The 27120-nt window shown below is 46.3% G+C and overlaps 2 protein-coding genes across 4 annotated transcripts in view; one reads left to right on the top strand and one right to left on the bottom strand.

The window, feature by feature from the left end:
- BBS4 (Bardet-Biedl syndrome 4) overlaps nt 1-17488 on the top strand; it is a 65928-nt gene extending 48440 nt beyond the window's left edge. Inside the window, exons 5-16 of one of the 2 annotated variants that reach the window (XM_032417627.1) lie at nt 132-243; nt 1221-1293; nt 5417-5470; nt 6802-6929; nt 9801-9855; nt 10770-10838; nt 11818-11970; nt 12072-12243; nt 13874-13943; nt 14552-14693; nt 15227-15428; nt 16091-17488. In XM_032417627.1, the coding sequence (XP_032273518.1) occupies nt 132-243; nt 1221-1293; nt 5417-5470; nt 6802-6929; nt 9801-9855; nt 10770-10838; nt 11818-11970; nt 12072-12243; nt 13874-13943; nt 14552-14693; nt 15227-15428; nt 16091-16206 (1346 nt within the window). In that variant the 3' untranslated portion in view covers nt 16207-17488. The other variant, XM_032417628.1, reaches the window with a different exon arrangement.
- A 6820-nt stretch (nt 17489-24308) lies between these two features.
- The window catches only part of ADPGK (ADP dependent glucokinase), a 33076-nt gene continuing 30264 nt past the window's right edge, over nt 24309-27120 (bottom strand). The window contains exon 7 of one of the 2 annotated variants that reach the window (XM_032417397.1): nt 24309-26321. In XM_032417397.1, the coding sequence (XP_032273288.1) occupies nt 25770-26321 (552 nt within the window). In that variant the 3' untranslated portion in view covers nt 24309-25769. Of the gene's footprint in view, nt 26325-27120 lie in introns of both variants that reach the window. The other variant, XM_032417396.1, reaches the window with a different exon arrangement.

The following is a 27120-nucleotide window of genomic DNA, read 5'->3' on the forward strand; positions in this document are numbered from 1 at the left end:
GTTAAAGTTAGAATTATCCAAAGGATTTCTTTGGTATGATTTCTTAACTCCCTCTTCTCCAATTTTTCTGATACCAGACTCTGTTCTCCCCAGAATGTGATGATTTTTTCTGTGTTTCTGTTTCTTGGCAGCATTAATATTTCGCCTGGAAGGAAATATCCAAGAATCTCTAGAACTCTTTCAGACCTGTGCTGTTCTCAGCCCTCAGTGTGCTGATAACCTCAAGCAGGTGGCCAGATCTTTGTGAGTATTTGCTGCCTGCAAGCCCCGGGGCACTCCAGAGAACACTGTAGAAGGCATTCTCAGGCAGAGGCTGCTTCTGGCAGCCTGATCAGCCTGATACATAGAGGGAGAGTTGCTCAATGGGATTCACTTTAAAGAGTGGATTGATTTTGAAATTTGAGAAAATGAGTTAACAATGAGTATTTCAAACATTGTGTAGTGTAGTGTGATGGGGAAAGCCTGATACTGTTTATCATACAAATAGTGACATCTTGTTCCCTCAGTCCCCTAATCTTATTGGCAACCCATAAAATTTCTTTCATCTGCTGTTCCAACACGTAGTATAATACTTGACATAGTAAGTTTTAGTAAGTGTTTGTTGAGTGGATGTCCTGACAGTTCCTGGATATAGTCAACCTCTAGTCTTTACGCTGTTAGGTACACTGATAGTTTTTCTACTCCTGAGCCATAAAGTGTCCATGGGGTTCCCATCCCCACTTTCTTACCTACTGTCGTTCATACTTGCACTGTCTTTGCATAGAGGCCCGGATTGCCTTTGCCTCTCTTTTAGAACTGTGATCCAACATCAAGGCAAGAGATTTAGTCTTGGAAGGGAAGGGGATGTCCCTTAAGTAAATGGTGATGATGAATGCTGGCAGCTCTTGCTTAACTGGCATATATATATATATATTTTAGCTTGTTTCTTTTTTGTTCTACATTTGTGGTACATTGCAGAAAATAAGTTACAGAAGACTTTCACTAAATTTGGTGTAGAGTGAGACCAAGACCCTGGGACAGCGATTAGTGCAGCCCCTACCAAAAGAGCTTCTGTTATTGATATATGCCAGCCTCATTCGCCAAAACAGCACAGCTGGCTAATAGGGAAGAGGCTTCCAGAATTCTCTCCTGGATGGAATATTAGTCAAATGAGGGACTAGTGGAGTTAGTCCTGTAAAAGCTTTGAGTTAATAATTAAAGAAAATGTATCTCTTCCACAGATTTCTTTTGGGAAAACATAAAGCTGCCATTGAAGTATATAATGAAGCAGCTAAACTTAACCAGAAAGATTGGGTAAGTAGAGAACTTGAAGTTCTTTGTTATTAGTGATGTGCTAATGGTTCCATTTGTCATATGGCTGTCTTTTGTTATTGCTACTGAATACCTACATGCCCAAAATGTCTTTATTTTATCCTCACACTTGATTGATGATTTAACTAAGCATAAGATCAAAGTCATGTTTCCTCATAACTTAGCAGACATTGCTGCCTGGTTTTCGGGCAGTCTCTTACCAGTCTGACTCTTGTTGATAACTCCACTTTCCTCTCTAGAAGCTTTGAGGATTTTCTCATTGGAGTTCTGAAATATCAATCATCGTTGTCTAGAAGTGTTTCTTTTCTTTTTTTCCCCTCATCTGTAGACCCTCAGTTGGCTTTTCTCTAAGGATCCTTGCCCTATTTTGGGTCAGGGAAGTTTTCTTTGAGTAGTTCTTTGATTTTTTTTTTTCTTCTCCTCCATTATCCCTTTGTATCAGTCAGGGATTATAACTGCAATAAAAATTCTGACTAAACATTGGCTTTACCAATTAGGGGTTTATTTTTTCTCACGAAACCGATCCAGGTGAGTAGTTGTCAACATTGACTTGGTGGTCCAAGGATGTCAAGGCTGAGGCTTTTTCTTCATGTTCACAAGTCGTCTGCTGCAGCTCTAAGATCACATCATCATTCCAGGCAGGGAGAAAAAGGAAACAACAAAGAGAAAAAGACATAGCCTATATTAGGGAAGTATAGCTTTCCCAGAAATCCCCAACAGACTGCCACTTGTGTGATATCAACCATCCCCACCCCTTTAAGGAAGGCTGGGACGTGTAGTTTTTACGTTGGACACATTGACACTCTAAACAAAGTTAGGGTCTTTTAGGAAGGACAACAGGGAGAGTGGATATTAAGCAGCGGCATGTGCCACACTGTTTTCCACTGTATTAAACGTGTTCTGTACTTGTTTCCTGTGGCTCTTAACTTGTATCTCACATATTCCCCCTCCTTGCCTTTCTGCTGTACATTAAGGGACATAGCCTCTCCATGTCTCTGACTCTTTAAGTTTTGTTCTGCCTTCCAGAATTACCTTTTCCTTCCTCTCTTTGTTTTGGTTCTTCTTTCTCAGGCTGTTGATTTTTTTTCAAGTAGCTGAGGACTCTTGGAAAGACCTATCTCTATGTGTGAAGGATTCGATTGGTTAGTACAGAGAGCTAGCATGGATTTCCCTGCAGTTCTTACAGCACTATTATTTTTGAGAAGTTTCAGTTTGTTGGTCACTTCTGTAGGTCTGAAGACAGAGATGCCACCAGGTATTTTATAGCTAAAGGCCAAAGTGAAGCCACAGATAACGGAAAATTCATTTACTCTTTCATTCATTTAGTCATTCTTTCAACAAATGAGTGTCTGCTACATGACAGGCACTGGGCTGTGCCTTGGAGATGTGAAGATGGATTGGTGGATTATGGGACAATCAACTAGAATAGGAAATACAGGAAGGAAGAGAAGGCAGTTTTGGGAGAGGAGGATGATAACCAGTCAGAGCTAAATCCTGTCTTTAACATCGTGGACATGATGAGTTTTAGCTTCTGGTAGGGTATCTAAATTGAGATGTGTCCAATGCATGCCTGGATATAGAAGTCTGAAACTCAGGTGTTCTGGGCTAGAGATACCCATTTTGGAGCCAGCAGTATAAAGGTGATGATTAAAACCATGAAATTGGATGAGATCACTCTTCAGTGAGCTGAGGCTGGAACCCAAGAAAAAGTGTGGAAGGCCTGAGCTGAAGAGGAAGAGAGCCTGTAGAGGAAGATAGGGAGGAAGTGGAACAGGAAAGCTCAGAGTCACACAGGGGTTATGAGAGTATCTGTTAGTCCATCCAGTTGGTTGAAAGCGCTCATTCTGCTATTACTGACTCACTTGGGATAGCCATTCCATTGGCGCGAGTAGAGGTGGTCATGCCCTGAACTGCCACTCTGTGTCCTACTTGTTTCTTCAGTTCCTGTGGCCACAGAAGACCTTGTAGCCCTACTTTCTTGGACTCATCAGGGCATCCCACAATGCGGCTGCAGCAGGGGATAATAATTCCTCCTGCTGGTATCTCATTTGACTTTTGGAACAGCTCTGTTCAGTAGGGAGAATTTACCTGTTGACCTGAGAGGGGTGAGAAGCTGAGGATTTGGCTAGCTGGAGTCACTTGCCGAAGGGGGCATAGTGAGGTGGTGGCAGAACCAGAGCTAGGACTCAGGCCTAGACTCTGAGATTCCTCACTTCAGGCCTGTGATTCTTCCACTCTCCGGCTGCCTTTTGCAGGATGTCTGCTGGATTCCCTCATTCTGTGAAAGACACGATTTAACTCTTATTTGTTCTGTTTTCCTTTTCAAATTTCCTTTGTCATCAGTTTGTTTAAGGCCTGTTGCTGCTGCCTTCTCAAGTAATATCTGTGACAAATGATTTTTAAAGAGTTAGGGGTTAGTTAGCTTTAGGGCACTTAAAGGGCAAGCATGGATACATTTCTCCTCTCTAGCTCCCTGTGTACATTGTTATGGATAAAGAAAAGGACACAAGTTTTGGAGGCGGGCCTGAGTTCAAGTCCCAGTGCTTTGCAGTGTGTGGACATTATTTGGATTGTGATTTAAGAAAAAAAATTTGTGGGTTTTATGCTTCTTGAACATGACTCAATGTCTGATATAAGCAGTTATTTTTTTTTTTCAGGTATGATAATGGTATTGTAGGTAGTTTAAAAAAAAAAAAAAAGACCTGTCCTTTAGAAATACATAATAAAACGTTTGTGGATGTTATGCTAGCTGGCATTTTGTCAAGTAGTGGGGTAGATGGGAGTATGGATCGGATGGTTATTGGGACAGAGTGATGAGTCCATGATGTTTCTGTCTACATTTATGTATAGTTGAAATTCTTCTGAAGATTTAGACCTAAAAAAAGAAAAGAAATCCTAGTGCTGACACTTTGTCTCAAGTTAGGCAAACTACTTAACCTCTCTGACCTTCAATTTTCTTCTCTCTCAAATCAGAATTGTTATACCTGTGTTTCAGATTTGCTGGGGAAATTAAAGTAATACATATATGAAAGCCATCTGGCATAGAGCCTGTTGTGAAGTAGGTACTCCATCAATGATCCCTATTTTGTTATTTTAGGAGACTTGGAACACATTTTAAACCATTTGTCTCTGAGCCCTGGGGTCCGTGTTTTGCCAGACAGGGACACTTCTGGGTCTAAATGTGCTTCCACACCTCTCCACTACTAACAGAAAGTCCTCACTGTTTCCATAGAGCACTTCCCTCACCCTTGCTTCCTCCTTTCTCTGAAGCTGCTGCTAGTAAAGGGAGATTCAATATAAGGGAACTTGAGAGATTCTGTAGAACTCAAGGTGAACTAGAACTGGAAAGCTGTTAGTAACCAAGGTAGCCTACTCTGCATTTCTGCTTCAGTTTTTTCTTTTTGTAGGTCAGCCGTTGGCAGACTTTCTGTAAAGGGCCTAGTGAGTATTTTAAGCTTTGTGGCTTCATATAGTCTCTACTGCAGCTACTTAACTCTAAAGTTCTAGTGTGAAAGTTCTGTAGGCAATGTGTAACAAGTTGTCGTGGCTGTGTTCCAGTAAAACTTTATTTACAAGAAAAGCAGAGGATGGATTTGGCCTGTGGGCCAGGGTTTGCAGACTTCAGCAGATTGGCTTCAATGACATGTATTCCGCCTCAGCGGCCTCCAGATGCTGTTGTCGGTCCCCGAGTCCACACCACCTGGTCAAGTCCCAGATTCCTAGGAGAAGGAATCTGGTCGGCACACACACACACACACACACACACACACACACACTTAGGGGTGGAGCAGGGGCTGTGGGCAATGTCTTCTGAGAGGAGGGCAGGGGGCAGCTCTTAGAGAAGGCAGGCCTGGGGCTGGGTGTGTGCCTCTGAGATCCAGGAAGATCACCTGTTCATTCTGATTTTATCTCTTATAATCTGAGTTTTTAATATTAAAGAGCCCATTTTATAGAATTAAATGTATTTAAGTATGAAATCTAGTAAAAACCTACCTGTAGTGCCACTTAAAATGTAAGCTTTGCTGGACAGTAACAGTCTAGCTGCCTGTCGTGTCATTCTGATAGTAACTGTGGAGTTTACACCCCTGCTGTCTTCTGTGTGTAGGAGATCTGTCACAACGTGGGAGTCTGCTACATTTATCTGAAACAGTTCAGTAAGGTACTGTGTGGGAGTGGTGGTGGCGGTCGCGTGCCGGGCTGGGGGCGCACCGCGGGCTGCTCGCTGCGGAGGTGCCATCCCTCGTGGTGTGTCATTCCTGAGCACTGCTTGTAGAGATCTTGGCAGCAAAAATGGAAAGTGCCATACATTTATCCCTGTATTTATTCTCATTTTTCATCCATCTGCTTTTTTCTTTTTCTTTTCTGATTTTAGCAAGAAAATGACAAACTCTAGAAATATTATGAGGGAATTGCAGTCGAATCGCTTCTCTCCTCTCTTCTCTTCCATCCCCACTGTAATTTTCCAGTATAGAAACAAATGTTCGATAAAACTTAGATATCAAAAAGTGAACCCTTAGGTCTTAAAAGTGTAATCATGACTGTGTGAGCTATTTTATGGTCTGACGGCAACTGATTTTAGTTTTTAAGGTTATTGGAAATGAATTTAAGTTTTAAGTCGATCTGATTTCTGACAGTTACTGTTTTTAACATTATTTTCCATGTAAGAACTTATATTTTTAATGGGTCTCCTTAGGTTTCCTGGGCAGATCTATAGTGTTATATGCTTGTTTAGGAGAGTTTTCTCCTCAGAGAATATTCCAAGCAAGTACAGTTCTATTCATAGGATTATTCTGAGCCACGAGAGAGGTGGGATTGGTCTTTGGTCAGACCTGTACTGAAAAGAAGGAGAATTATATTTTACTGTAAAGCTAACAAATATAATACTTGACATTGATGTAAATACTTGTTGAATCAATGAATGACTTAAAGCCCTTTTGGTCATCGATTAGGATAAAGCTCTTCCAGGGCAAGGAATTTGTTTTGTTAGCTCTAGTATCCCTAGTACCTAGAACAGTAGGTACTCAATGGATACATGTTGAGTGAATAAAGGAGAACAGTGTGTTCATTCATTTATCAAACTATTGCTGAGGAAAATGAGGTCCACTCCGGGGAAGGTTGTGCAGTTCATCAGTGGTGCAGCTGGGATCGAATTCAGGGCAGTGCTCTATTCTGTACTACGGCACTCCTTTGAATTATGAAGTATGAGCCATGGGTATGACTATCAAGAAGCAGAAGACACTCAGAAAGGTTAATCATCATGTATAAAAAATTCTCCCACGTGGCTCCAGAGGCAGACACCTCGTGTTGCCAGCTGTCCTGTCATCAAGCAGTTTTGGTATGTTGTAGTGTTTTTGGGTAGTAGGGGCTGTTCGCTGAGATGCCGTGTTCCTGCCTGAGTACAGCAGGAGCTCTGTCTTTACAATAGCCACACCAAGCCATTGTCCTTTCATGGTAGTGATTGGGTTCTCTTTACTCCATCAATCATATTAGGCACAAGACCAGCTGCACAATGCCCTCCATCTTAACAGGCATGATTTGACTTACATAATGCTGGGGAAGATCCACTTGCTGGAGGGAGACTTGGACAAGGCCATCGAAATCTACAAGAAAGCAGTGGAGTAAGTATGTCTGTTTTCTTTAAGGCAATGAGAAAATAAATGGGAGCAGACATAGGAACCCCCAAGCTTAAGACTGATTACGGATTACCGTGACAGATTACTAGTTACATGAGTCAAGCTCAAGCTAAGGTTAGAAGCTCCCAGTGGTTTGCTTACATAAGGAAAACTTGGGTTTCTCACCTATCAGTATGGCTAGTCTAGCCTAGCTGGACAGTTCTGCTCCACAAGATCGATCTGGGATCCAGGTTCTTTATTAACCCACCATTCCTTCAGTTTTGCCTTCACCTGCATAGTTGAAGCTGACTTAATGTGGTATCCATGTTCCAGGCTGTGGTGAGGGGCGGTGGTACAGGAAACTACTGAGTAAGCAGCTCGAAGTAAGGTTTTAATGGTTTAGAAGTTGCACACATCATTCCTGCTCACATCCCATGGTTTGTGAGGTGAAGTGGCCACTAGCCGCAAGGGAAGTGGGTACACACTTGCTCAGGAGGAAGGAGAGGATAGATTTTGGAGTCAGCTGGTAGTCTGCCATTGTGGTTTTAAACTTTATAGGAGATCTTGTTTCCGGAGACATTGGAGTCAGAAATCTCCTGATTCACTAATAAACATGTGGCGTTTATTAACATGAGACTGATACCTTGTTTTTTTTTTTTTTTTTTTTTAAAATATCATTAGGGTAGGCCAAACCCCTATTGATAATGGAACGGACTGGCTTTACCAGGATGGTGTTCCAAGTTTCTTCTCCAGGGACACATACTATCTTGTCTTTTTTGTATAGGGTCTTGTTTGTTTTAAGTGGGATAGCTGTAGCAAAATGTCTCGTTTGTTTTGTCACTTAACAGGATGTGTGGCCACAGCATATTATTCCTGATAATTAGTCTCTGAACTGAACTTAGATTTCTGTTAATTACCTTTGTCTTCTACCACAGCAGTCACTTTTCTGGTTATACCAGTCACAACACTCTTCTGAATTTTCTTCAACCACATTTTGTGTCTAAAAAGACATAAAAATCCCTTGGTTTGGGGCACGTGGGTGGCTAAGTCGGTTAACTCATGATTTCGGCTCAGGTCATGATCTCAGGGTTGTGAGATCAGGCCTCTCGCTGGGCTCCCTGCTCAGCAGGGAGTCTGCTTGAGAGTCTCTCTCTCTCTCCTCTCCCCACTAAAATAAATAAATCTTTAAAAAAATATCCCTTGATTTGTTAAGCTACAAGAGAGTTGTCAGCAAGAGGCTAAGTTTATAGGGACAAGTAGGAAGGAGCCCATGTAGCATATTTTAAGCATCTATAGTGCTGGGTGGAAGGAAGCCTTCTGCCTTTTAAAGTTGTCTCTTTGAGATTAGCTCACAGAAATCTGGAGGGTGACATTCTTCCAGGACTCATCAAGGACTTAAGTCAGTATAATTCCCGAGGGAAAAAGGGGACAGCTGAACATTTGGAACCTCACTGAGAATGGAGACCATTGTTTATGACCCATTGCTTTGGAGATGGTAGTCATGTTTTGGTGGGGGCCAAGGGGGATGCCACCAAAATCAGGGAAGTTACGTAATTGGTTTGTGGGTGGGAGGTGATCAAAGTGGATATTTATTATGGCAGAAAGCGAAGGGCAAATACTCAGTTGAACTGAGTACGCTCTGTTTGGCCAGCTCATGCTTCCTCTGGCTGGGGCTTTGGCCCTTTGGTCTGGTCTCCCCATAGGTAACCAGTGCCCCACTCGGTCCTTAGAAGCAGGAGACGCTGTTCCTTGCCTTTTGGCATTTTCACTGTTGAATCTGCTGATGATCCTACGGACAGAACATCTCAGCTCAGTGTTGCTTAGGTTTTGTGACAGAGGGAAGGATCAGTGAGGGACTGGGAAAGCAAATCATCTTTTTAAAGATTTTTTTTTTTAAATTTATTTATTTGACAGAGAGCACAAGTAGGCAGAGTGGCAGGCAGAGGGAAAGGGAGAAGCAGGCTCTCTGCTGAGCAGGGAGCCCGATGTGGGGCTCGATCCCAGGACCCTAGGATCATGACCTGAGCCGAAGGCAGTCGCTTAACCGACTGAGCCACCCAGGCGCCCCAAGCAAATCATCTTTTACTTAAATCAGTGTTTACTTCCCAAAGCCAAAGGCTAATTTTTTCCTTGAGCTGGTTTGTGTCTTACTTCTTTTTTTCGTTTGGCTATTTAGTATGGTTTTTTGTTTAATGTGGAGAGCAGAGCATTGGGGCCGTTGGGATCCTAAACACACAGAAAACTCTGCTGGTACTGTCAGTACAGTGAGGCCAGAAAAACAAAACAAAAAAGCCCTACAAACCTACGAGAGGGAACTGGTTACAACTGTGTGTTTTAGACGGACTTGATTTATGGAGCATCAGTCTTTAATTGTATCTGTATAATCAGGGACAGTCACAGAGAATATTCCATAGGTGGTTCTTAGGACTTTGGCCCTAGGGAAGGGTCCTGACAAAGGAGTCTGGATTCCAAGTCCCAGGGTTGAGAGAACCACTTTTGTTTTGTTTTTGTTTTTTTTAAAGATTTTATTTATTTATTTGATAGAGAGACAGCGAGAGAGGGAACACAAGCAGGGGGAGTGGGAGAGGGAGAAAGGCTTCCCACTGAGCAGGGAGCCTGACGCGAGGCTCGATCCCAGGACCCCGGGATCATGACCTGAGCCGAAGGCAGACGCTTAACGACTGAGCCACCCAGGTGCCCCGAGAGGACCACTTTTGGAGGAAATTCCCAGATCACCTTCAGAAATTTTCACGGGGAGTAGGAGGCACAAGAGTGTCTCCAGGTGCAGCACGAGGGTGCGTCAGCGGGCAGGGGTCTCGGTGTCTCATAAACATCTTGTTTCCCTCTGAGCACTCTCTTTGGGTCTCTGTGTTGCAGGTTCTCGCCAGAAAATACGGAACTTCTTACAACTTTAGGACTACTCTACTTACAGGTAATGAGAACTCTACTCATTCATGCACTGATGTTAGAAATGCTTTTGAATTTGTTTGGATTGTCACGTCCCTGCACTTTAACACATTCCACTAAAGGGCATAGGAAGCACATGAACCTTACTGTCTGCATTTGATATTCTTTGTCTGCTAAAGGAACGTAATTTTCTGCATTCGAATCAGGCAAATAAGTCTGTTCGAGGCTACTGCAGTTCTAATTCTTACCCATGTAAGGAAAGGGCAGATATGAGAAATAACTTGGGGGGGGCGGGGCTGGCATCGTGTTGTTGTGGGAGAAGCTGTGAGGCAGTGGAGCACCGGCAGGGCTGGGGCCGGGGGCCGTTTCTGTTGCTGCTTCTGCCCAGCCTGGTGCTACGGGAAAGAGCAGGAAGAGCGTTGGCTAGAATGAGAAGTCTCCTCTCCCCTCCACGTTTTCCCGCATGTGAATGGCTTTCTTGTAGTGCCTCCACTTCTCTCTACCAGCCTGGCACCCCTGAGGCTGTCTCCCTGCCCGCTCCCCCCAAGCTCCTCAAGTGCCCTGCGCAGCTGGTCCACCAGCTCTGCCTCTCGGGTGGCCTTTCTGTCTCTTTTGTTTTCTGGAGCTTACTCCTGGGCCTTCCTGGGCTTTGGCTTGGAGGCTGGCCCCCCGGGGAGTGAGGCTTACCTGCCCATTTCCTGCCAGGGAGGCATCAGTGCGGAGCGTAGGGGCTCCTGGCAGATGGAAACTTTGACCTTCAGGGGACAAATCAACAAATATGGGGATTTTTAGTTTTTTTTTATCTGGTCTCTTGTAGCTCTTTTTTTTTTATCATGACAACCAGAAAGCCTGGGTGTTGCTGTTCGGGGCATGGTTGGCCAGACTCCTTAACTGCTGTCTCCCCACTGATGTAATTCTCTGGTTTGCTTTTTCTCCAAGCTCGGTATTTACCAGAAGGCATTTGAACACCTTGGAAACGCACTGACTTATGACCCTACCAACTACAAGGTATCGTATGTAGGCTCTCAAACCCCAGAGCCTTCACACAGACGCTCCCACTGCTGTCAGAGCTGACCTGGCCCTAGAAAGCAGTTTGGATACCTGAGAAATTACCTGCTTCTTAGAAAAATTATAAACAGACATGGCCTTTCTTTTTTGAACATATTGTAAAGTGTTAGCGCTCTGCTGCTTATTTTCTCCAAGTGCACATTTACTGTCACAGGCCTGTCTGTCAGGCAGACAGTGAAATTGTTGTGCTGGTGAAGGTCCATGTGTTACTCAGGAAATGAGCAAGGTCTCTACAACTACTGTCCGAGGAGATTCTGGTGAAGTGACTTCTGGGTTCTTAATGAATTTGCGAGGACAACTCTTGTCCAGATAGGACTCTGGGGCTGAGATCGTGCAGTGGGTGGATGAACATCATGGAGGGAGATGCAGCAGAACGGGCTTTGACAAAGGGTGCGGACCCGGTCCTGTCCCTTCTGTCACAGGAGGTATGGTAGGCTGATCCTGCCAGCTCCTGCCTGGGCGCCTTTCCTCGGAGAAACGAGGGCTGGGCTGCGGAGGCCTCCAGCTGACCCCCCTGGGTGGTGCCAGAAGGAGCTGGACCTTAAGTGGCCAGACAGCAGTTTCTGGGTTGTCAGGAACCCTTGGGGGTACCAAGTAGGGGCCGTGGGGAACAGATGAAAGGCCGCTTTTACTGCAAGGGCATTGACTCTGAGATACTGACTTCGTGGACTAGAAGTAGGAAACAAATGAGTCAGGGCAAGTCACTGACATTTTTTCTTTTTCTGTACTGTGCCAGAGAAAGCCACAGTGGGTGTGGGGACATTCCTCCCAAGCATCTGTCCTGAGAGCTTGAATATATTTTCTGTGGCCCGGAAGAAGTGTGTATGTCCTGTCCCTGCTACACCCAGAACGACCGCTTCACTGTGACAGCCTTTGGGGAATGGCTCCATTACTGGCTTTTCATGTCCTGTGTTTTCAGGCCATCTTGGCAGCAGGCAGCATGATGCAGACCCACGGGGACTTTGATGTTGCCCTCACCAAATACAGAGTTGTAGCTTGTGCCGTTCCAGAAAGTCCTCCGCTCTGGAATAACATTGGAATGTGTTTCTTCGGCAAGAAGAAATACGTGGCAGTGAGTGTCTCCCCATCATCCTTGTTTGTGTTCATACAGGCAGTTCCTGGGGCTGCCAGCCTTGCCCCAGCCGCTCATCCGGCGCCCTCTCTCCCCCGCAGGCTATCAGCTGCCTGAAGCGAGCCAACTACTTGGCTCCCTTCGATTGGAAGATTCTGTATAATTTGGGCCTTGTCCACCTGACCATGCAGCAATATGCGTCGGCTTTCCATTTCCTCAGCGCAGCCATCAACCTCCAGCCAAAGATGGGGGAGCTCTACATGCTCTTGGCTGGTAAGAGACATTTGTGGGGAGAGCCCCTCTGTAGTCTGTGATGACGGAAAATGATCTAGAATCTTACGAGGTCAGTGGTTAAATGTCCTGTAGAAGCCAGTGCCTCGCAGATCCTGTAGGAGCCTAGCTGAGTGTCCTGGAGCTTGAAAAAGAAGACAGTATCTGGTTGCTTCTAGCCTGGGGGCATTTCACTCAGAGACCAACAGGTTAAATCAAGATCATCCCTAGTTCATCTTTTACCAGTTGTTTTCCCTGACTTGACAATTTATTTACATATATATAGAGAAAGAGAGAAAAAGAGAGTCCAGCTAAGTTCCAGATACCATTGAGTGTTAAGAGCTTGGGCTTTATTAGGAAGGGTCCTCCTTCCACTGCGTACTGGTTGGATCTCATAGTAGAGAGGGAGGATTACATAATTAAATAACCAATGAATATTAACTATTGGTTTTTTGTCATTACATAATTGGTCTATTATTATTAATGTGAGTATTACTAAAACATTAAAGTACTGACTAATTTCTGGGGGATATTTCTCCACATACTAGACTTACTAAATGTAAGCCTGAAAGCACTTTTCCATATTCTCATTGACAGTGTGGTCTTCAGGTGGGTTTTTTAGAATCATTATTGTGGGGTTCTTACTTATAAGAGGAAGGTTGCAAAAGCAAATTGAATTGTGGTTCACTGGGGGTTGCCTGAATATGGAGCGAGCTCTGTTCTGATGGGGATGCAGGAATGGGAACAGACAGCCCGACTGTAAGGCACGAGCAGCGTTCTGACTTCCCAAAGTAGAGATGGCCTTCACACTGCGTTTTGAAGGCTTGGCTGGAACTCACCGGCACGGCGTGGCCGAGGAGCTGGGAGCAAAGGTGCGCGGCCCGAGCGGCCGTGTGGGCCCTGCCCTGAGCGGCAGTTGTGTGTGGAGCGCAGTGGGGGGGGTGGTCGGGAGAGATGGTCTGGGGCCACCTCACGGACCGCACGAGCGGAATGCCTTTGGATAAAGGACTTTGGTCTTTATCCTAGAGGCCGAGGTTTTCCAACTGTATTCCTAGACCGCTTATGTGTCCGGGGGAAGTGACGCATGGCTGGGGGAGGTGGAGTGGGTCCGGCTTCCAGACAGCTCTGTTTTGCTTTGTTTTATAGAACAGGCTTCCAGAAAATACTGATTAAAAAGGAGACTGTGTTCTGTTGCTAAACAAAAGTTAAAGATCAAGGTTTTGGGTGACAGAGAACCAGTGAGGATTCTGAAGTCAGGTGGTGACATGGTCCGATTTGTTTGTAAGTCAGGGTGACCCCGGCAGCTTTGTGGCAAGTGGATGGAGGCAGATGGGGACTTTGCTGTGGAGATAAAATGGCAGGCCTGAAACAACTTGCACCTGAACAAGGGCGGTGTCCAAAAAGAAAGCGCAAAAAACAGGATTCTGGAGACGCGTCAACTGACTGCCTATGGGGAGGGGCCATCCGAGCTGATGACGACACTGGGGCGTCCGGGCTGCGTGACTGCAGGCCGTGCCGTGGCTTCAGGAGCTGAGAGGGCAAAGGATGGGCTGAGTGAACGGTGGCCTTGAAACGTTCCTTCTGTTTTCTACGCTGGGCTCTCCAGCCGCGGTGCCCACTTTCTTTGTTGCAGTGGCCCTGACCAATCTGGAAGATCCAGAGAACGCCAAGAGAGCCTACGCAGAAGCCGCCCGCCTGGACAAGTAAGCTGCTCTGGCAGGAGTGGTAGCGGGGCGGGCTGGACTCCCCGAAACCACCAGGTGGCGCCACAGCTCAGGTGTTGCTCTCGGAGGCCTAACCGCGGAAGCCTGCAGGCCTTGGCGCGCCGTGGCTCAGCTGGAACTGACGCGGGCTCTTTCCGAGAAAACGTTTCCAGCCCCGAGTTTAGCAGTCGGGAGGCCAGAGAAGGAGATGGCAGTGGGCTTGGGCTGCTGACGGCCATGGGCTGGCTGGAATAGCAGATGGGACTCTGCGCTTGGTTTCAGATAAACTTAACTCTCCTGGGATTCATTCCACCGGCGTCTGCCGGGCAGCAGGCTAGGGACCCCCGTTTTCAAGCCTGCCTGGGGAGGGGGGGCGCTGTTGAGGGCTGGGACGGCAGACTCGCTCCCACCACCTCCTGCTTGGCTGGTTGGGCAGTTGCAGCCGTGATGCTTGTCCAGAGGTCCACACAGTATGTGTTCTCACCCTGCTGTAGAATGGAGAAGTCTCTTCTTAACCAGTTTGTGCCTGGTCGTTTGTGCAACGAGAAGGATCTCTGAATGAGCACGGTTGCAAAGCCGGAGCCCCACAGAATCCCTGTTTGCCACAGGTGTAAGCCTTTAGTAAACCTCAACTACGCGGTGCTGCTGTACAAGCAGGGCGAGAAGGAGGGCGCCCTGGCCCAGTACCAGGAGATGCAGAGGAGCGTCCGCCTGCTCAGGGACAGCGGCTCGCTGGAGTTTGACTCTGAGGTGTGTCCTTTATTAGCTCCCAGGAGGCTGTCTGGGGACTTCTGAGCCAAGCCCAAATAATCCGAATACAGGGTGTCCGAAAGGTTCATGCCTGTTTCAGCTTTGATGTTCCTGGCAGCATGAAATCTTGTCAGTCACCGCCTGAGGAAGAACTTTCCTAGAAGAAAGCAGTAAGGGGAGATTCAGGCTGAGTTATGTTATTGATAGAATACAACTGAGTTGAGGTCTGTGTCTCCTTGCAGCTCCCTCCCACTTCCCCTCTTATGGGAAAGGCAGGAGTTTAGCCCGGTAGCGCACCGACCTTGGATCGTCGGGTTCTGAGACCCTGTATGCACTCCCGTGCCATCCACTGGGGGGGATCTGTATCCTCTGCTCTTGGAGAAGGATTTCCTTGCAATCAATACTTCCTCAAATACTGGTACCGGCAGACACGATTTCAGCTCAACTCCCAGGTGGAAGGCCTAGGGAGAAGTAGGTAGGCTTGTCTCTGCCAGTGATATCTGTGACTTTTTTTCTTCCCATGTGGGCACTAGATGGTAGAGATGGCCCAGAAACTGGGAGCTGCCCTCCAGGTTGGGGAGGCACTGGTCTGGACGAAACCAGTTAAAGATGCCAAGTCAAAGCACCGGACCACTTCAACAAGCAAAGCTGCCGGTGTCCAGCAGCCTCTGGGCTCTAATCAGGCTCTGGGACAGGCGATGTCCTCAGCAGCTGCACACAGGAAGCTCCCCTCAGGTAGGAGGCTCCTCGGGGCTGCAAGCCGCACATGCCAGCAGAGAGGTGACAGCTTTAAGTGAGGCTCAGACTCAGAACACGTCTAAGTAGTGTTTCCTGGAAGGGGAAAAAGCCATATGCTGGCCAAATTGGCACTTGCTTTCTTAAGGCAAGTTGTGCAGTAGGGAACAGCGACTGGGAGGCTTAGGTGAATGGTTAAAACACTGGGGCTTGGGGCGCCTGGGGTGGCTCAGTCGGTTGGCTGTCTGCCTTCGGCTCTGGGATCGAGCCCCAAAACATCGGGCTCCCTGCTCAGCGGGGAGTCTGCTTCTCCCTCTGCCCCTCCCCCTGCTCGTGCTGTCTCTCTCTCTCTCTCTTTCTCTCTCAAATAAATAAAATTATTAAAAAAAACCCCCAAACACTGGGGCTTAACACTATTCAAGGTTAGCAACAGACGACAGTACCTTCTGTTACGATAAAGCGGGGAGAATTCAAGCAAGACTACGGAAGTCAGCGTGGGGGCAGGGAACTGAGGATTTTTCTCAGTCTTTGAAGGCAAAGTGGACCAACTATCCCATTGGTTCTAGAAGATATGGGGTTTCTTTTTGAAATTTGACAATAAAAATCATGATTTCTTCCAGAATTGTGGAACTGAGCATTCCCACTATTTGTTTTGTTACTAGGTGCTGGAGGGACATCCCAGCTCACAAAGCCACCATCTCTGCCTCTGGAGCCAGAGCCCACTGCGGAAGCACACCCAGCTGAAGCATCAGCACAAATAAGAGAAAAACAGGAGTAGGATGACCCCGGAGTAGGGGTTTCTTTGGTGAGGATGTAGCAGGTTAGGAAGGGTCACGTGACACAGGCAGCAAAGTGGCCAGTGTGTTCCCTGGGCACCAGGGGACGCAGAAGTGTTACGATGATCACAAGGAGCCTGCAGCCGACTCGGCCTCCCGTTAGCCCCGTCAGCCCGGAGATAGGAGAGAGCCCAGACGGGTCCTTTAAGAATTAAGTGCAAGGCTCATGGCTCTGTGTTTGTAGCTCCAAGAGCCAGCAGGGCACACGATGCTGTTTGCTTTTGAAATGACTTTGACCTCCTGGATGACTGACCCCTTCCTTTGTGGAAGGAAAGTCTGAGGCCGACCTCTGCTCAGGAGCCCTGTTACGGTGAAGCCTCGGCTTAGCTGAGGTGACCCTCTGGCTGTGCGGCTTGTCAGCCCCGAAGGCATACACAGATCTTGGATTAGTAATCCAGCTCTAACAGTCTAAATTGAAGGGGAAAAAATGATGAAAAAAACCTCTATAAATCGAGGCCTAGCCTGTTGGATATTCCAGCTGCACCTGTCCAAGGGAATCCCAAACAAGTCCCTCTGTCTTGTTCTTGAGAGATATCAGAGCGTATGCAGAGCCAGATCGTGTCCGTAATGATGAGAAGTAGGAGTGAAGGGCTGGGCTGGTATCGACACCAAGGATGAAAAGGAAAAAAAGAGCTTCTTTTTACTTAAAATAATCAATGATACCCCTGGCCAGATGCTATCAGTACATCATCTATGTGTCCTTTTTAGAATAAAGATTATGTATCATCCCTTTGGGGAAAGTTGTTAGGTGTAAAAAGAAGAGATCACAATAAAACCTTTTTAAAAGAACCTGTGATCACAGTCCTCTCTTACCTGCTTCCAAAACTAGTTTGAAACCAGAGAAGGCACCTCATGGCCAAGTTCCTGCTTAGTGCCCGCATAGCTTCTGCTGCCGCCCCGAGGGATGGGGGCCAGCAGTTTGCATGAGGGCCAGTCCCCATTTTGTACTTAAAGTGCCCTATAATCACCAGAATTTGAAGGTGAGGACAGACCTATTGCCAAACCATATGAAGGAGTTTTTTATATTATGACTGGGTCTGTTTCGACACTGAGGCAGCAGCTAAGTGAGCAGCAAACTCTGCGATTCTGGGGTCTCAGAGATAGACGACAGCGTAGCGGCAGCAGGTCCCTTACCCCGCGGCAGGTGTGTGGCAGACCTGGGGTCTACCCCCTGCACAACTGAGAAAGCTCACCTCTATCTCGGTGTGGGGTCTAGTGTCCCTGCAACTGGAAGGTCTTGGTGAAAATAAGGGTATAAACTAAGAGGAGGAGGAGAGGGGGCTCTGGGAGAGATTCGGGAGGTCAAGTCAACAGGAGTTGGGGGCTGGAGGTAGCAGGCGAGAACAGACTGTTGCGTGGGCACGTGCTGCTGGGGAGTTACACAAACCAGAGAAGAGGGACACTGGGGGACTCGGGTGGAGGGTTGTGGAGTCTAGTTTTAGACGTGTTTATCTTCGAGACATCCAGATGATGATAGTAGACGAACAGCTAGATTTCAGGTGCGAAATCTGGCTTGAAGGTAAAGATGCAGGAGTAACTTAATTTGGGTGATGGCTGAAACCACAGATTTGAAAGGAGTCCCCAGAGGAAAGCTAGGAACAAGAAGCCAGGGGGACCAAAAGCGGGAAACGAGTATTTAAAGGGAGAAGCAGAAGAGCCCACAAAGGAGACAGAAGCAAGTGACAGTGATAGAGACAAACCCAGGAGGGTGGTGTTCGGGGAGGCCAGGGAAGGACAGGCTCAGGAAGGGATTGGTCTCCCCGAGCCCTCCCAACAGAGCAATACTATTATCCCCTCTCTGTAAAGGAGGAAGTGGAGGTTGGGAGAGGTATAATGAGTTTTCCATGGAAAGTGGTGGATCAGGATTTGAACCCAGGTCTGGATGCAGAACTCCTGCTCTTAACTGTTATCCATGCATTCATGACATACCTTTTAATTTTTTTTTTTTTTTGGTATTTCTAACCTACATGGTTCATCTGAGTTTTTTTCAAATTGTCACAGATCTCCAAAAGATTTTCCAATGCATTTACTGAAAAAAATCCACTTATAGTTGAAGCCCACGTTGTTCTTGGGGCACAGCTGTACTAGGTCATACCTGCTCGGTCTTGGGCATGTAGATTCGCAGCTTCTCATTCACTCTGGTGAGAAAGGAGCTATTCTAATTTCTAATACAGGAGTTGCTCATGTCCTCACAGTTTTTCACAGAATTAGGAAAATGAGGCAAAGTACATGATCACAGACACAGACGTGGTTTTACATGGCTTGAACTGAGGCAGGAAAGTGCAAGTATAAACTAGCATATGAGAAAAGTGCCCTTTTTATGGAGTATATTAGTACAAAACTGCATTCCAAAGACAGTAAAGCTTTGGAATGTATGATTATAATCATTTTGTTTTTGAGAAGGAGGGGGGAGGGGCAGAGGGAGAAGGGAGAGAGAGAGAATCTTAAGCAGGCTCCACGCCCAGCACGGAGCCGGAGCCAGATGGGGGCTCAATCTCAATGCTGAGATCATGACCTGAGCCAAAATCAAGATTGGATGCTTAGCAGACTGAGCCACCCAGGTGCCCCTATGATCATTTTCTTTTTAAGGAGGAATTGTTATTGTCTGGTAATAGCAGAGTAGCTCATGTTAGACCAAGCCTCCAAAGATAACAAATATAAACAAGTAGCTAAATATAAAATACTAGGTTTAATTTTTAGAAAAAATGATATGATTGTTCCAAGCAAAAATTGTGAGGTTTAACACATATAACTAACTAAGGAAGGGGGTACATGGAACTCTAGGCTTGAAAGGTTTTTTTTTTTAAGATTTATTTGAGAGACGGGGTTTGGGGCAGAATCTTCAAGCAGGCTCCCCACTGAGTGTAGAGCACGACATGGGACTCCATCCCACAACCCATGAGATCATGACCTGAGCTGAAACCAAAAGTCGGACACTCAACCGACTGAGCCACCCAGGGGCCCCTAAGATTTTATTTTTTTAAGTAATCTCTGTACCCAACATGGGGCTCAAATGACCCTGAGATCAAAAGTTGCACACTCTTCCGACTGAGCCAGCCAGGCACCTCTGGAAATTAAAATTCTAAAAAATATACAGTTAGTACCCTCCTCCTCTAAAAGGCAGGAAAAGAAGAACCAAGGAATGGGGCACCTGGGTGGCTCTGTCGTTAAACATCTGCCTTCGGCTCAGGTCATGATCCCAGGGTCCTGGGATCGAGCCCCGCATCAGGCTCCCTGCTCTGCGGGAAGCCTGCTTCTCCCTCTCCCGCTCCCCCTGCTTGTGTTCCCTCTCTCGCTATGTCTCTCTGTCAAATAAATAAATAAAATCTTTAAAAAAAACCCAAAAAACCAAGGAACAAAAAAAAGATGGGACAAAGACAAAATAAATAGCAAAATGTTAAATGTGAATCCAGTCATGTCCATAATTACATTAAAATGTGATTAGACTAAAAAAAGTAATTGGACTGTACATTTCAATTAAAAAGTAGAGAAAGGAGGGGCACCTGGGTGGCTCAGTCATTAAGCATCTGCCTTCAGCTCAGGTCATGATCCCAGGGTCCTGGGATGAGCCCCGCATCGGGCTCCCTGCTCGGCGGGAAGCCTGCTTCTCCCTCTCCCACTCCCCCTGCTTGTGTTCCCTCTCTCGCTGTGTCTCTGTCAAATTAAAAAAAAAAAAAAGGATAAACAAATCTGCCACTGAAAGCAAAAGGATGGAAAAGCTATACCATTCAAGCTACAGGCCTAAATCTGGAGAGCTGTATTAATGTCAGATAAAGTAGACTTCAAAACAAGGAGCATTACCGGAAATAAAGAGGGACATTTCATAATAATAAAAAGTTCAATTCAGTAGAAGAAACATAACAAATATGTATGTACCTAACATTATTACTTCAAAATACATGAAGTAAAAATCGATAGAATTAAAGCCACAAACTTGGTTGGATATGTTAGCTCTCCCTCTTTCAGCAATTGTTAGAATTAGTAAGTGTAAGGACATATAAACCACCTCGACTTAATTGACATTTACAGAACACTACAACCAATAACTATTTGTTTTTTGGGTGTTGAGTTTGAGAAGTTCTTTATAGATCTTGGATACCAGCCCTTTATCCACAGTGTCTGCAAATACCTTCTCCCAAAACAAAGAATCCAGTCAAGAAATGGGCAGAAGATATGAACAGACACTTCTCCAAAGACATACAAATGGCTAACAGATACATTAAAAAATGTTCAACATCATTAGCCATCAGGGAAATACAAATCAAAACCACAATGAGATACCACCTCACACCAGTTAGAATGGCTAAAATTAACAAGACAGGAAACAAGTGTTGGCGAGGATGTGGAGAAAAGGGAACCCTCTTACACTGTTGGTGGGAATGCAAGCTGGTGTAGCCACTCTGGAAAACAGTATCGAGGTTCCTCAAGACGTTAAAAATAGAGCTACCCTCCGACCCACTGATTGCACTACTGGGTATTTACCGCAAAGATACAGATGTAGTGAAAAGAAGGGGCATACGCACCCCAATGTTCATAGCAGCAATGTCCACAATAGCCAAACTGTGGAGGAAGCCAAGATGCCCTTCAACAGATGAATGGATAAAGAAGAGGCGGTTCATATATACAATGGAATATTACTCAGCCACAAGAAAGGATGAATACCCACCATTTGCATTGACATAGATGGAACTGGAGGGTATTATACTAAAAGAAAGAAACCAAGCAGAGAAAGACAAATACCATATGGTTCAACTCATATGTGGAACATAAGAATAGCATGGAGGACCACAGGGGAAGGGAGGGAAAACTGGGAAGAAATCAGAGAGGGAGATAAACCATGAGAGACTCTGGACTCTGGGAACCAAACAGGGTTACAGAAGGGAAGGGGGATGGGGTAACCGGGTGATGGGTATTAAGTAGGGCACGTGTGGTGATGAGCACTGGGTGTTACGCGCAACTAATGAATCACTGAACACTACATCAAAAACTAATGATGTTTCTAAATCTGGCAGTATATAAAAGGGTTACTATGTATATCATGACCAAGTTGGGGTTATCCCAGTATAATTTTAAATGTAATTAACTCTTGGTTTACTATTTGAAAAGCAAAGTACTTTCACGTGTTAACAAAATAAATGAGAAAAGTCCTATGATTTCAGTAGGATGCAGAAAAAGCAATTTTTAAAAAGCCATCATAAAAACCCGGCAAATCAGGAACAGACGGTAACATCAACTTGACAAAAGGCATCTATGGAAAAAGGTGCAGTGAACATCACATTTAGTAGTAAAACACTCAACACTCTGCCCCTAAGATCAGGACCAAGGCAAGGATGTCCACTTTTATCACTTTTGCTCAACATTATACTAGAGGCTCAGTGCTACAAAGGCAAGAAATAAAAAGGTATAGACAGAACGTCACAAAGGATATGGTTGCTTATGAAGAAAAACCCAAGGAATCCTAAAAATAATAAAGGTACCACAAGGGATAACTGGATCTGGCAAGGTCAGTGTACAAAAATCAATGATACTGGTACATACCACCAAGGAAGAGTTTGAAAATGCAATTCAAAAATCCATTTACAAAACCGTCAAGTACTATCGACGTGAAATACTTAGTAATGAACTCACACATGTAAGCACCTGTACCCTGAAAACTACAAAGCTTTGCTGTGAGAAAAAGACTTAATCACGTGCTGGGAAACTAACTCTTGTTGAGGTAGAAATTCTTTCCAAACAGGTCTACAGATTACTGTCACAAGCCCAACAAGTTTTGGGGTAGAAAGTGACAAGCTGGTTCTAAAATGTGAGGGAGATACAAAGGACTTAGCACATCCAAGGTGATCTTGAACAAAGTTGGAGGACTTACACTCACCACCTCATTTCAAGGCTTGACCAGAATAGTGATTATGTGGTCCTGGCATCGGGACAGACAGACAGATGAGTAAGACAGAACACAGTTCGTAAATAGATAGACCTACGCTTATACAGTCATTTTTGATAAAGGCGTGAAAGCACTGCAGTGGGAGAAGGAGTCAGACCTAACACCATCCACAAAAAGTCACTCAAAATGGATTAGAGATCTAAGTGTAAAACCTAAAATTACTGTAAAGTTCCTAGAAGAAAATGAGACTACAGGCAGGGCAGTTCAATGCTTCAGACCAGTAAGCCAGGAAGAAAATGAGTATCTGTCTACAGACTGGGAATATATAAAGAACTCCTACAACTCGATAATAAAACTAACCACCCAAATAACAATATATACAAAAGAACCCAGCTGGGGAAAAAAAAAAAAAGAGGCAGATTTGGACACTTCACAAAGATACATGAACGGCCAATAAACATGTAAAAAGAATGCTCACTCTTCATCAACAGGGAGATGCAACATTAGACCAGATATCTACTGGTTTCTGGAATACCAGAAATACCACTACTTACCTTTCGAAATGGCTACAATTAAACATGGACACCTCCGGATCTTGGTGCCAGTGAGAAGCCGCCAGAACTGTCACACGTCATCGGTGGGAGTAAAATGGTTCAGCCACTCTGGAGTGATGGGAACGTTCTGTATCTGGGTAGGCACACCGAATGGCACACGTGACATCTGTGGAGCTCCACTGTATGAAAATGTCTACCTACAACACCCCAGAGGGAAATGTTAAATCACTGTGGTAGCTTTTCAAGGTTTTAAAATAGTTCTACTAGAGACCCAGGAAATTGCCAGGTCAGTTTGGTCATAGTAACTGACAATTATTAAGCTTTTAAATACGTGCTGTGTACTGTGCTAAGTATTTTGCACAGCTTTCTCCTTTAATCATCAAGAACCCTAAGGGGAGGGACCATCATGCACCCCATTTTATGGATGAGCAAAGTGAGGCTCAGAACGGGTAGTACGTCCCCGTCATACAATACTTGCCATCTCAACACCCTGCATAGAATGTGAACTTCTTCTGATGAGGGCTCCCCCCGACGCTAGCCAGAATAAAATGCAAATTCAGTCTGCATGATGACTGATTTGGGGCCAAATTGTTGTCTCAACAGTGTTTGGTGTGCTGGCGCTTCTCCCCGGGTGTTAAACCATTTCAAGCAAATGTAAGAGTGTTACGAGCATTTGTAGGGAGGCTCATTTCTCACCAGGCCTCCTCTTCTAGTCCAGCGGATTTTCAAACTTCTTATCAAGTCGCACGTGGAAACCTTTGTAAAATACAGCTCCGAGCTCAGGGCGGAGAGGCCCGCGGCCCCACCTGCATTCATCCTGGCAGCTCACTCCCACAAAGCCTGTCCCAGGTGCTGGAGTCCAAGCTTCCTGCCAAAGCTTAGCTGCCTTCTCGAAAGGGTGGGACGTTTGGAGGGGCCCGTGCACATTCCTAACTCCGTGGAGCTCGTTCAGGCACACGTACAGCTTCACAAGACGGGAAGGAATACCTGCCCTGTGAGCATGATGCATTTTGATACTTCCTGCGTTCACCACCAGATTGACTTAGTGACTATAAATACTTCAACACCCATCTTTTGAAAAACACTGCTCTACGGTACGCGCTGATTACACGTTATTGACATCACCCATGCAAACTGGAGAACTTGTATGTACTAAGGGGAGGCCAGAGCAGACAGCTCAGGGACAGACTAAGAAAAAGTCCTGTGGAAAACACCTCAGTACTCTCAAAGTCGTCTTGGGTTTACAACAGAAGTGAGGGGTTATTCCAATTCTTCTTTGGAAAACAGAAATCTCTTCTCACTGAAGCCTTTCTAATACAAATAGGCTAGAAGCTTAGTGTTTTTTTTTTTTAAAGAATGCTTTTTTTTTTTTAAGATTTTATTTATTTGACAGAGAGAGAGACAGGAAGAGCAGGAACACAAGCAGGGGGAGTGGGAGAGGGAGGAGCAGGCTTCCCACCGAGCAGGGAGCCCGATGCGGGGCTCGATCCCAGGACCCTGGGACCATGACCTGAGCTGAAGGCAGACGCTTAACAACTGAGCCACCCAGGCGCCCCGGTGTTTAATTATTTTTAATGGAGCTTGGAGGCAGAGACTGATGAGGTAGCAGCCAGAAATTTCCTTAATAAGCTACTGGCTTAGAATTTCAAGCTCTAGGCTTAAATTCTCTTTGAAGGAGTAATCAAGCCTTTCCTTTTTACCCATAGCAGGGAGGGGGAGGTCATAAGTGAAGAACCCAAGGTAGCTTTGAGGTTCCAGAAGCTGCTATGAGCCAGGTGTGAACTGATGACCCCTGACTCTTGAAGTGGAGCTGCCACGTTTACACCACTCTTCAAACAACGGAGAAGGCTCACTGCACTCTTTCAAACTGCTGTTTTGTGGTGGCTTGGCTACTTAGTACTACTGTCTTCTGTCACCTTAACCCAACAGACAACAGACCTATAGCCTGGGCTCAGCGCGAGGGACTGCCTAACCCAACAGCGGGGAAGACAAGATAAACACCTCAAGAGCACAGTAACATACAACCCACATCCTAGTCAGGATCAGAAATGATTTATACTTTATCTGGCTCCAGAGTGGTGCTGGGAGAAACAAAATCAATCACAAGTAGACTTAGGACTCCTGAAATGTAAATTTTTTTAATATATTTAAAAGCACACAGAAGTCTCCTTGACTTATAAAAAAACAAATACATAACAGGACAGATTTATTCATGATTCTGGGGCTCTGATGAGGTAAAACTCTTTACTGGATGTGGTGTGTGAATGTAAAACAAACATGATCTGTTACACCCGCAGAAGCGTATTCCAGTTGTAAAAGCAAATTCCTTCAAGGATCAGAGTGAACAACGATCGGTCTTCCTTTGTGGAAAGCGTACCCAGAGCCGGCGGCTGGGACTGGGCCCAGGCACGGTGGGCTCTGACCAGCCAGCCCACAACCCCGGGCGCCAGGGCAGAAGGTGGAGCCCAGCAGCCCCCGCAGCCCACCCGGCAGGCGAGCCAGGCTTCTGGAAGGCCTCCCGCAAAGGCTGCGCGAGGCTCCCGGCCTGGGCGGTGACTATGAAGCACAGGGGCGATTGTTTTGTCCTGACTTGTGGCTCTGTCTTAAGTTCGAGAGCAGAAGACTCAGAAGGGGTGCTCCTTAAATATTTTAACACTGAATGGAAATCATGATCCTGCCCACGAGCGCGCAGCAGAGAGAGAGAGCATGAGACCCTGGCGCCGGCGGAAGCGCTTTCTCCAGCTGACGTGCTCTCCACAACGCAGTCTGGCCTAAGATACCGGACAACGCTGCATAAAATGGGGACATGGGAATCAAGTTTTACCCCTGTAACACACAACATAAAAAAAAACAAAAATCCAGTCTCGTTAGTAGATAGCTAAATTCTGAGGAAAACCTGAAATGTTTTTGTGTAATCGTCAACAGGCTGGAATGTATCTGATACAGTTGAATCTGTTGTTTCTTTGGCTATCTATCTTTCAATTAGATCTAGAAGCTGTTTTGACACGCCTCCATCCTATTTTTCCTGTAATTCTTAAATTGGGTAGCTCTCCTTCAGAAAAATTACTTCCTAGGAGTGAGGGCGGACTTCTGAATAGAAGAGGCCTTCAGCGGAAATGGCATCTCCAAGGCCCACGGTTCGAATGGGATCTTTACACACCAGGACTGGTGTGAAGTGGAAGGATATTCCCTCCCTGTGCCACTCTGCTACCGGCTCGTTGGGGTTGATTACGATCCTCGAGCCCACCTCCGAATGGGAAGTCATGAACTCGTGGGGCGCCCGCAGGGACACGCGGTTGGCGTCTATGGCTTCCGTGGCACAGGCCTGCGTCCCGGCCACGCGCGCTCCTGCGGCCACGGCCGCCAGCTGGTTGGCCCAGTGTCCGTCGACAGTTGCCAGGATGTGGTAGACCAGCGTGTGGAAATGGATCCTGGTGAGGTCTGAGGCTCTGCTTTTACTCCTCCCATGTTCCTTCAAGATCCAGAAGAGGATGTCACTGACCATGCCCACGTCGGGGACACCATTCCAGGAAGAGAGAGAGGAGTGAGGTCCAGATGCCGCCTGGCTGAGGAAAAGCAGCTCCTGTTCGTTCAGGCCAAGGGAAGTCACCGCAGGAAAGACCTGCTAACAGAAACACAACGGAGGTCTCTTTCTGATGGACACCCAGCTCCTAAGAGACCCGAGGACACAGCCCGTGACTACAGTCCCGGGAAGGCAGGCAGTACGGCGTCTCTCTTCCTTCCCACGAGACTCCCCGCCCCGGAGCACGCGCCGGGGAAGGGACGGTCACAGATGACTGCTTTGGCCATGACACCTCTAGCCGCACCTTTATCACCACTTGGGATAAACCCAGAAAGTGGCAGTGACACTTTGCAGACTCGGTCTTCTGCTATATTCACTCCGACAAAGGGCAGAGGGGCACCTACTTCCTATTTCCGTCCATGGCACCTCGCTTGAGACTTTGCACGCACAGCAGCCCCTCTGCCTACTGGTGGACCAGGCTCTTGGTTCCCGAACGCCAGCCGGCGCCGTGCCGGTGAGAGAAGGCCCTGTGGCACACAGGGTCCCGTGGTTCCGTGTACACAACCCCAAGAAGCAGGGAGAAAGGTCTCCTGTCAGAGCTAAGCTTTTTAAGCAGCTGTGGGTTAGGGAAGGCCGAGGTGAGTAATAACGGTGTGCAAAGGGTACTGAACAGGAGCTGCTGAGCCGGTTTTAGTCTTAAAGGAGCCACTGTGTCGACCTATCTCTGACCTGGCGGAGCCAGAGAACCACACACACGGTGAATGTGTGAGGGAGAGGAGCCCCTGGAGGGAGGGAGAGTGGAAGGGGTACGTGTGGGTGCATGCGTGTGTGTGTGCGTGCATGCATTTATAATTTAAAAACCGGTGGCCTGTAACCTTTGCACTTCCACGTACGGCAT

The sequence above is a fragment of the Phoca vitulina genome, unplaced genomic scaffold (assembly GCF_004348235.1).
Source record: "Phoca vitulina isolate PV1807 unplaced genomic scaffold, GSC_HSeal_1.0 scaffold20, whole genome shotgun sequence".
Lineage (NCBI taxonomy): Eukaryota > Metazoa > Chordata > Mammalia > Carnivora > Phocidae > Phoca > Phoca vitulina.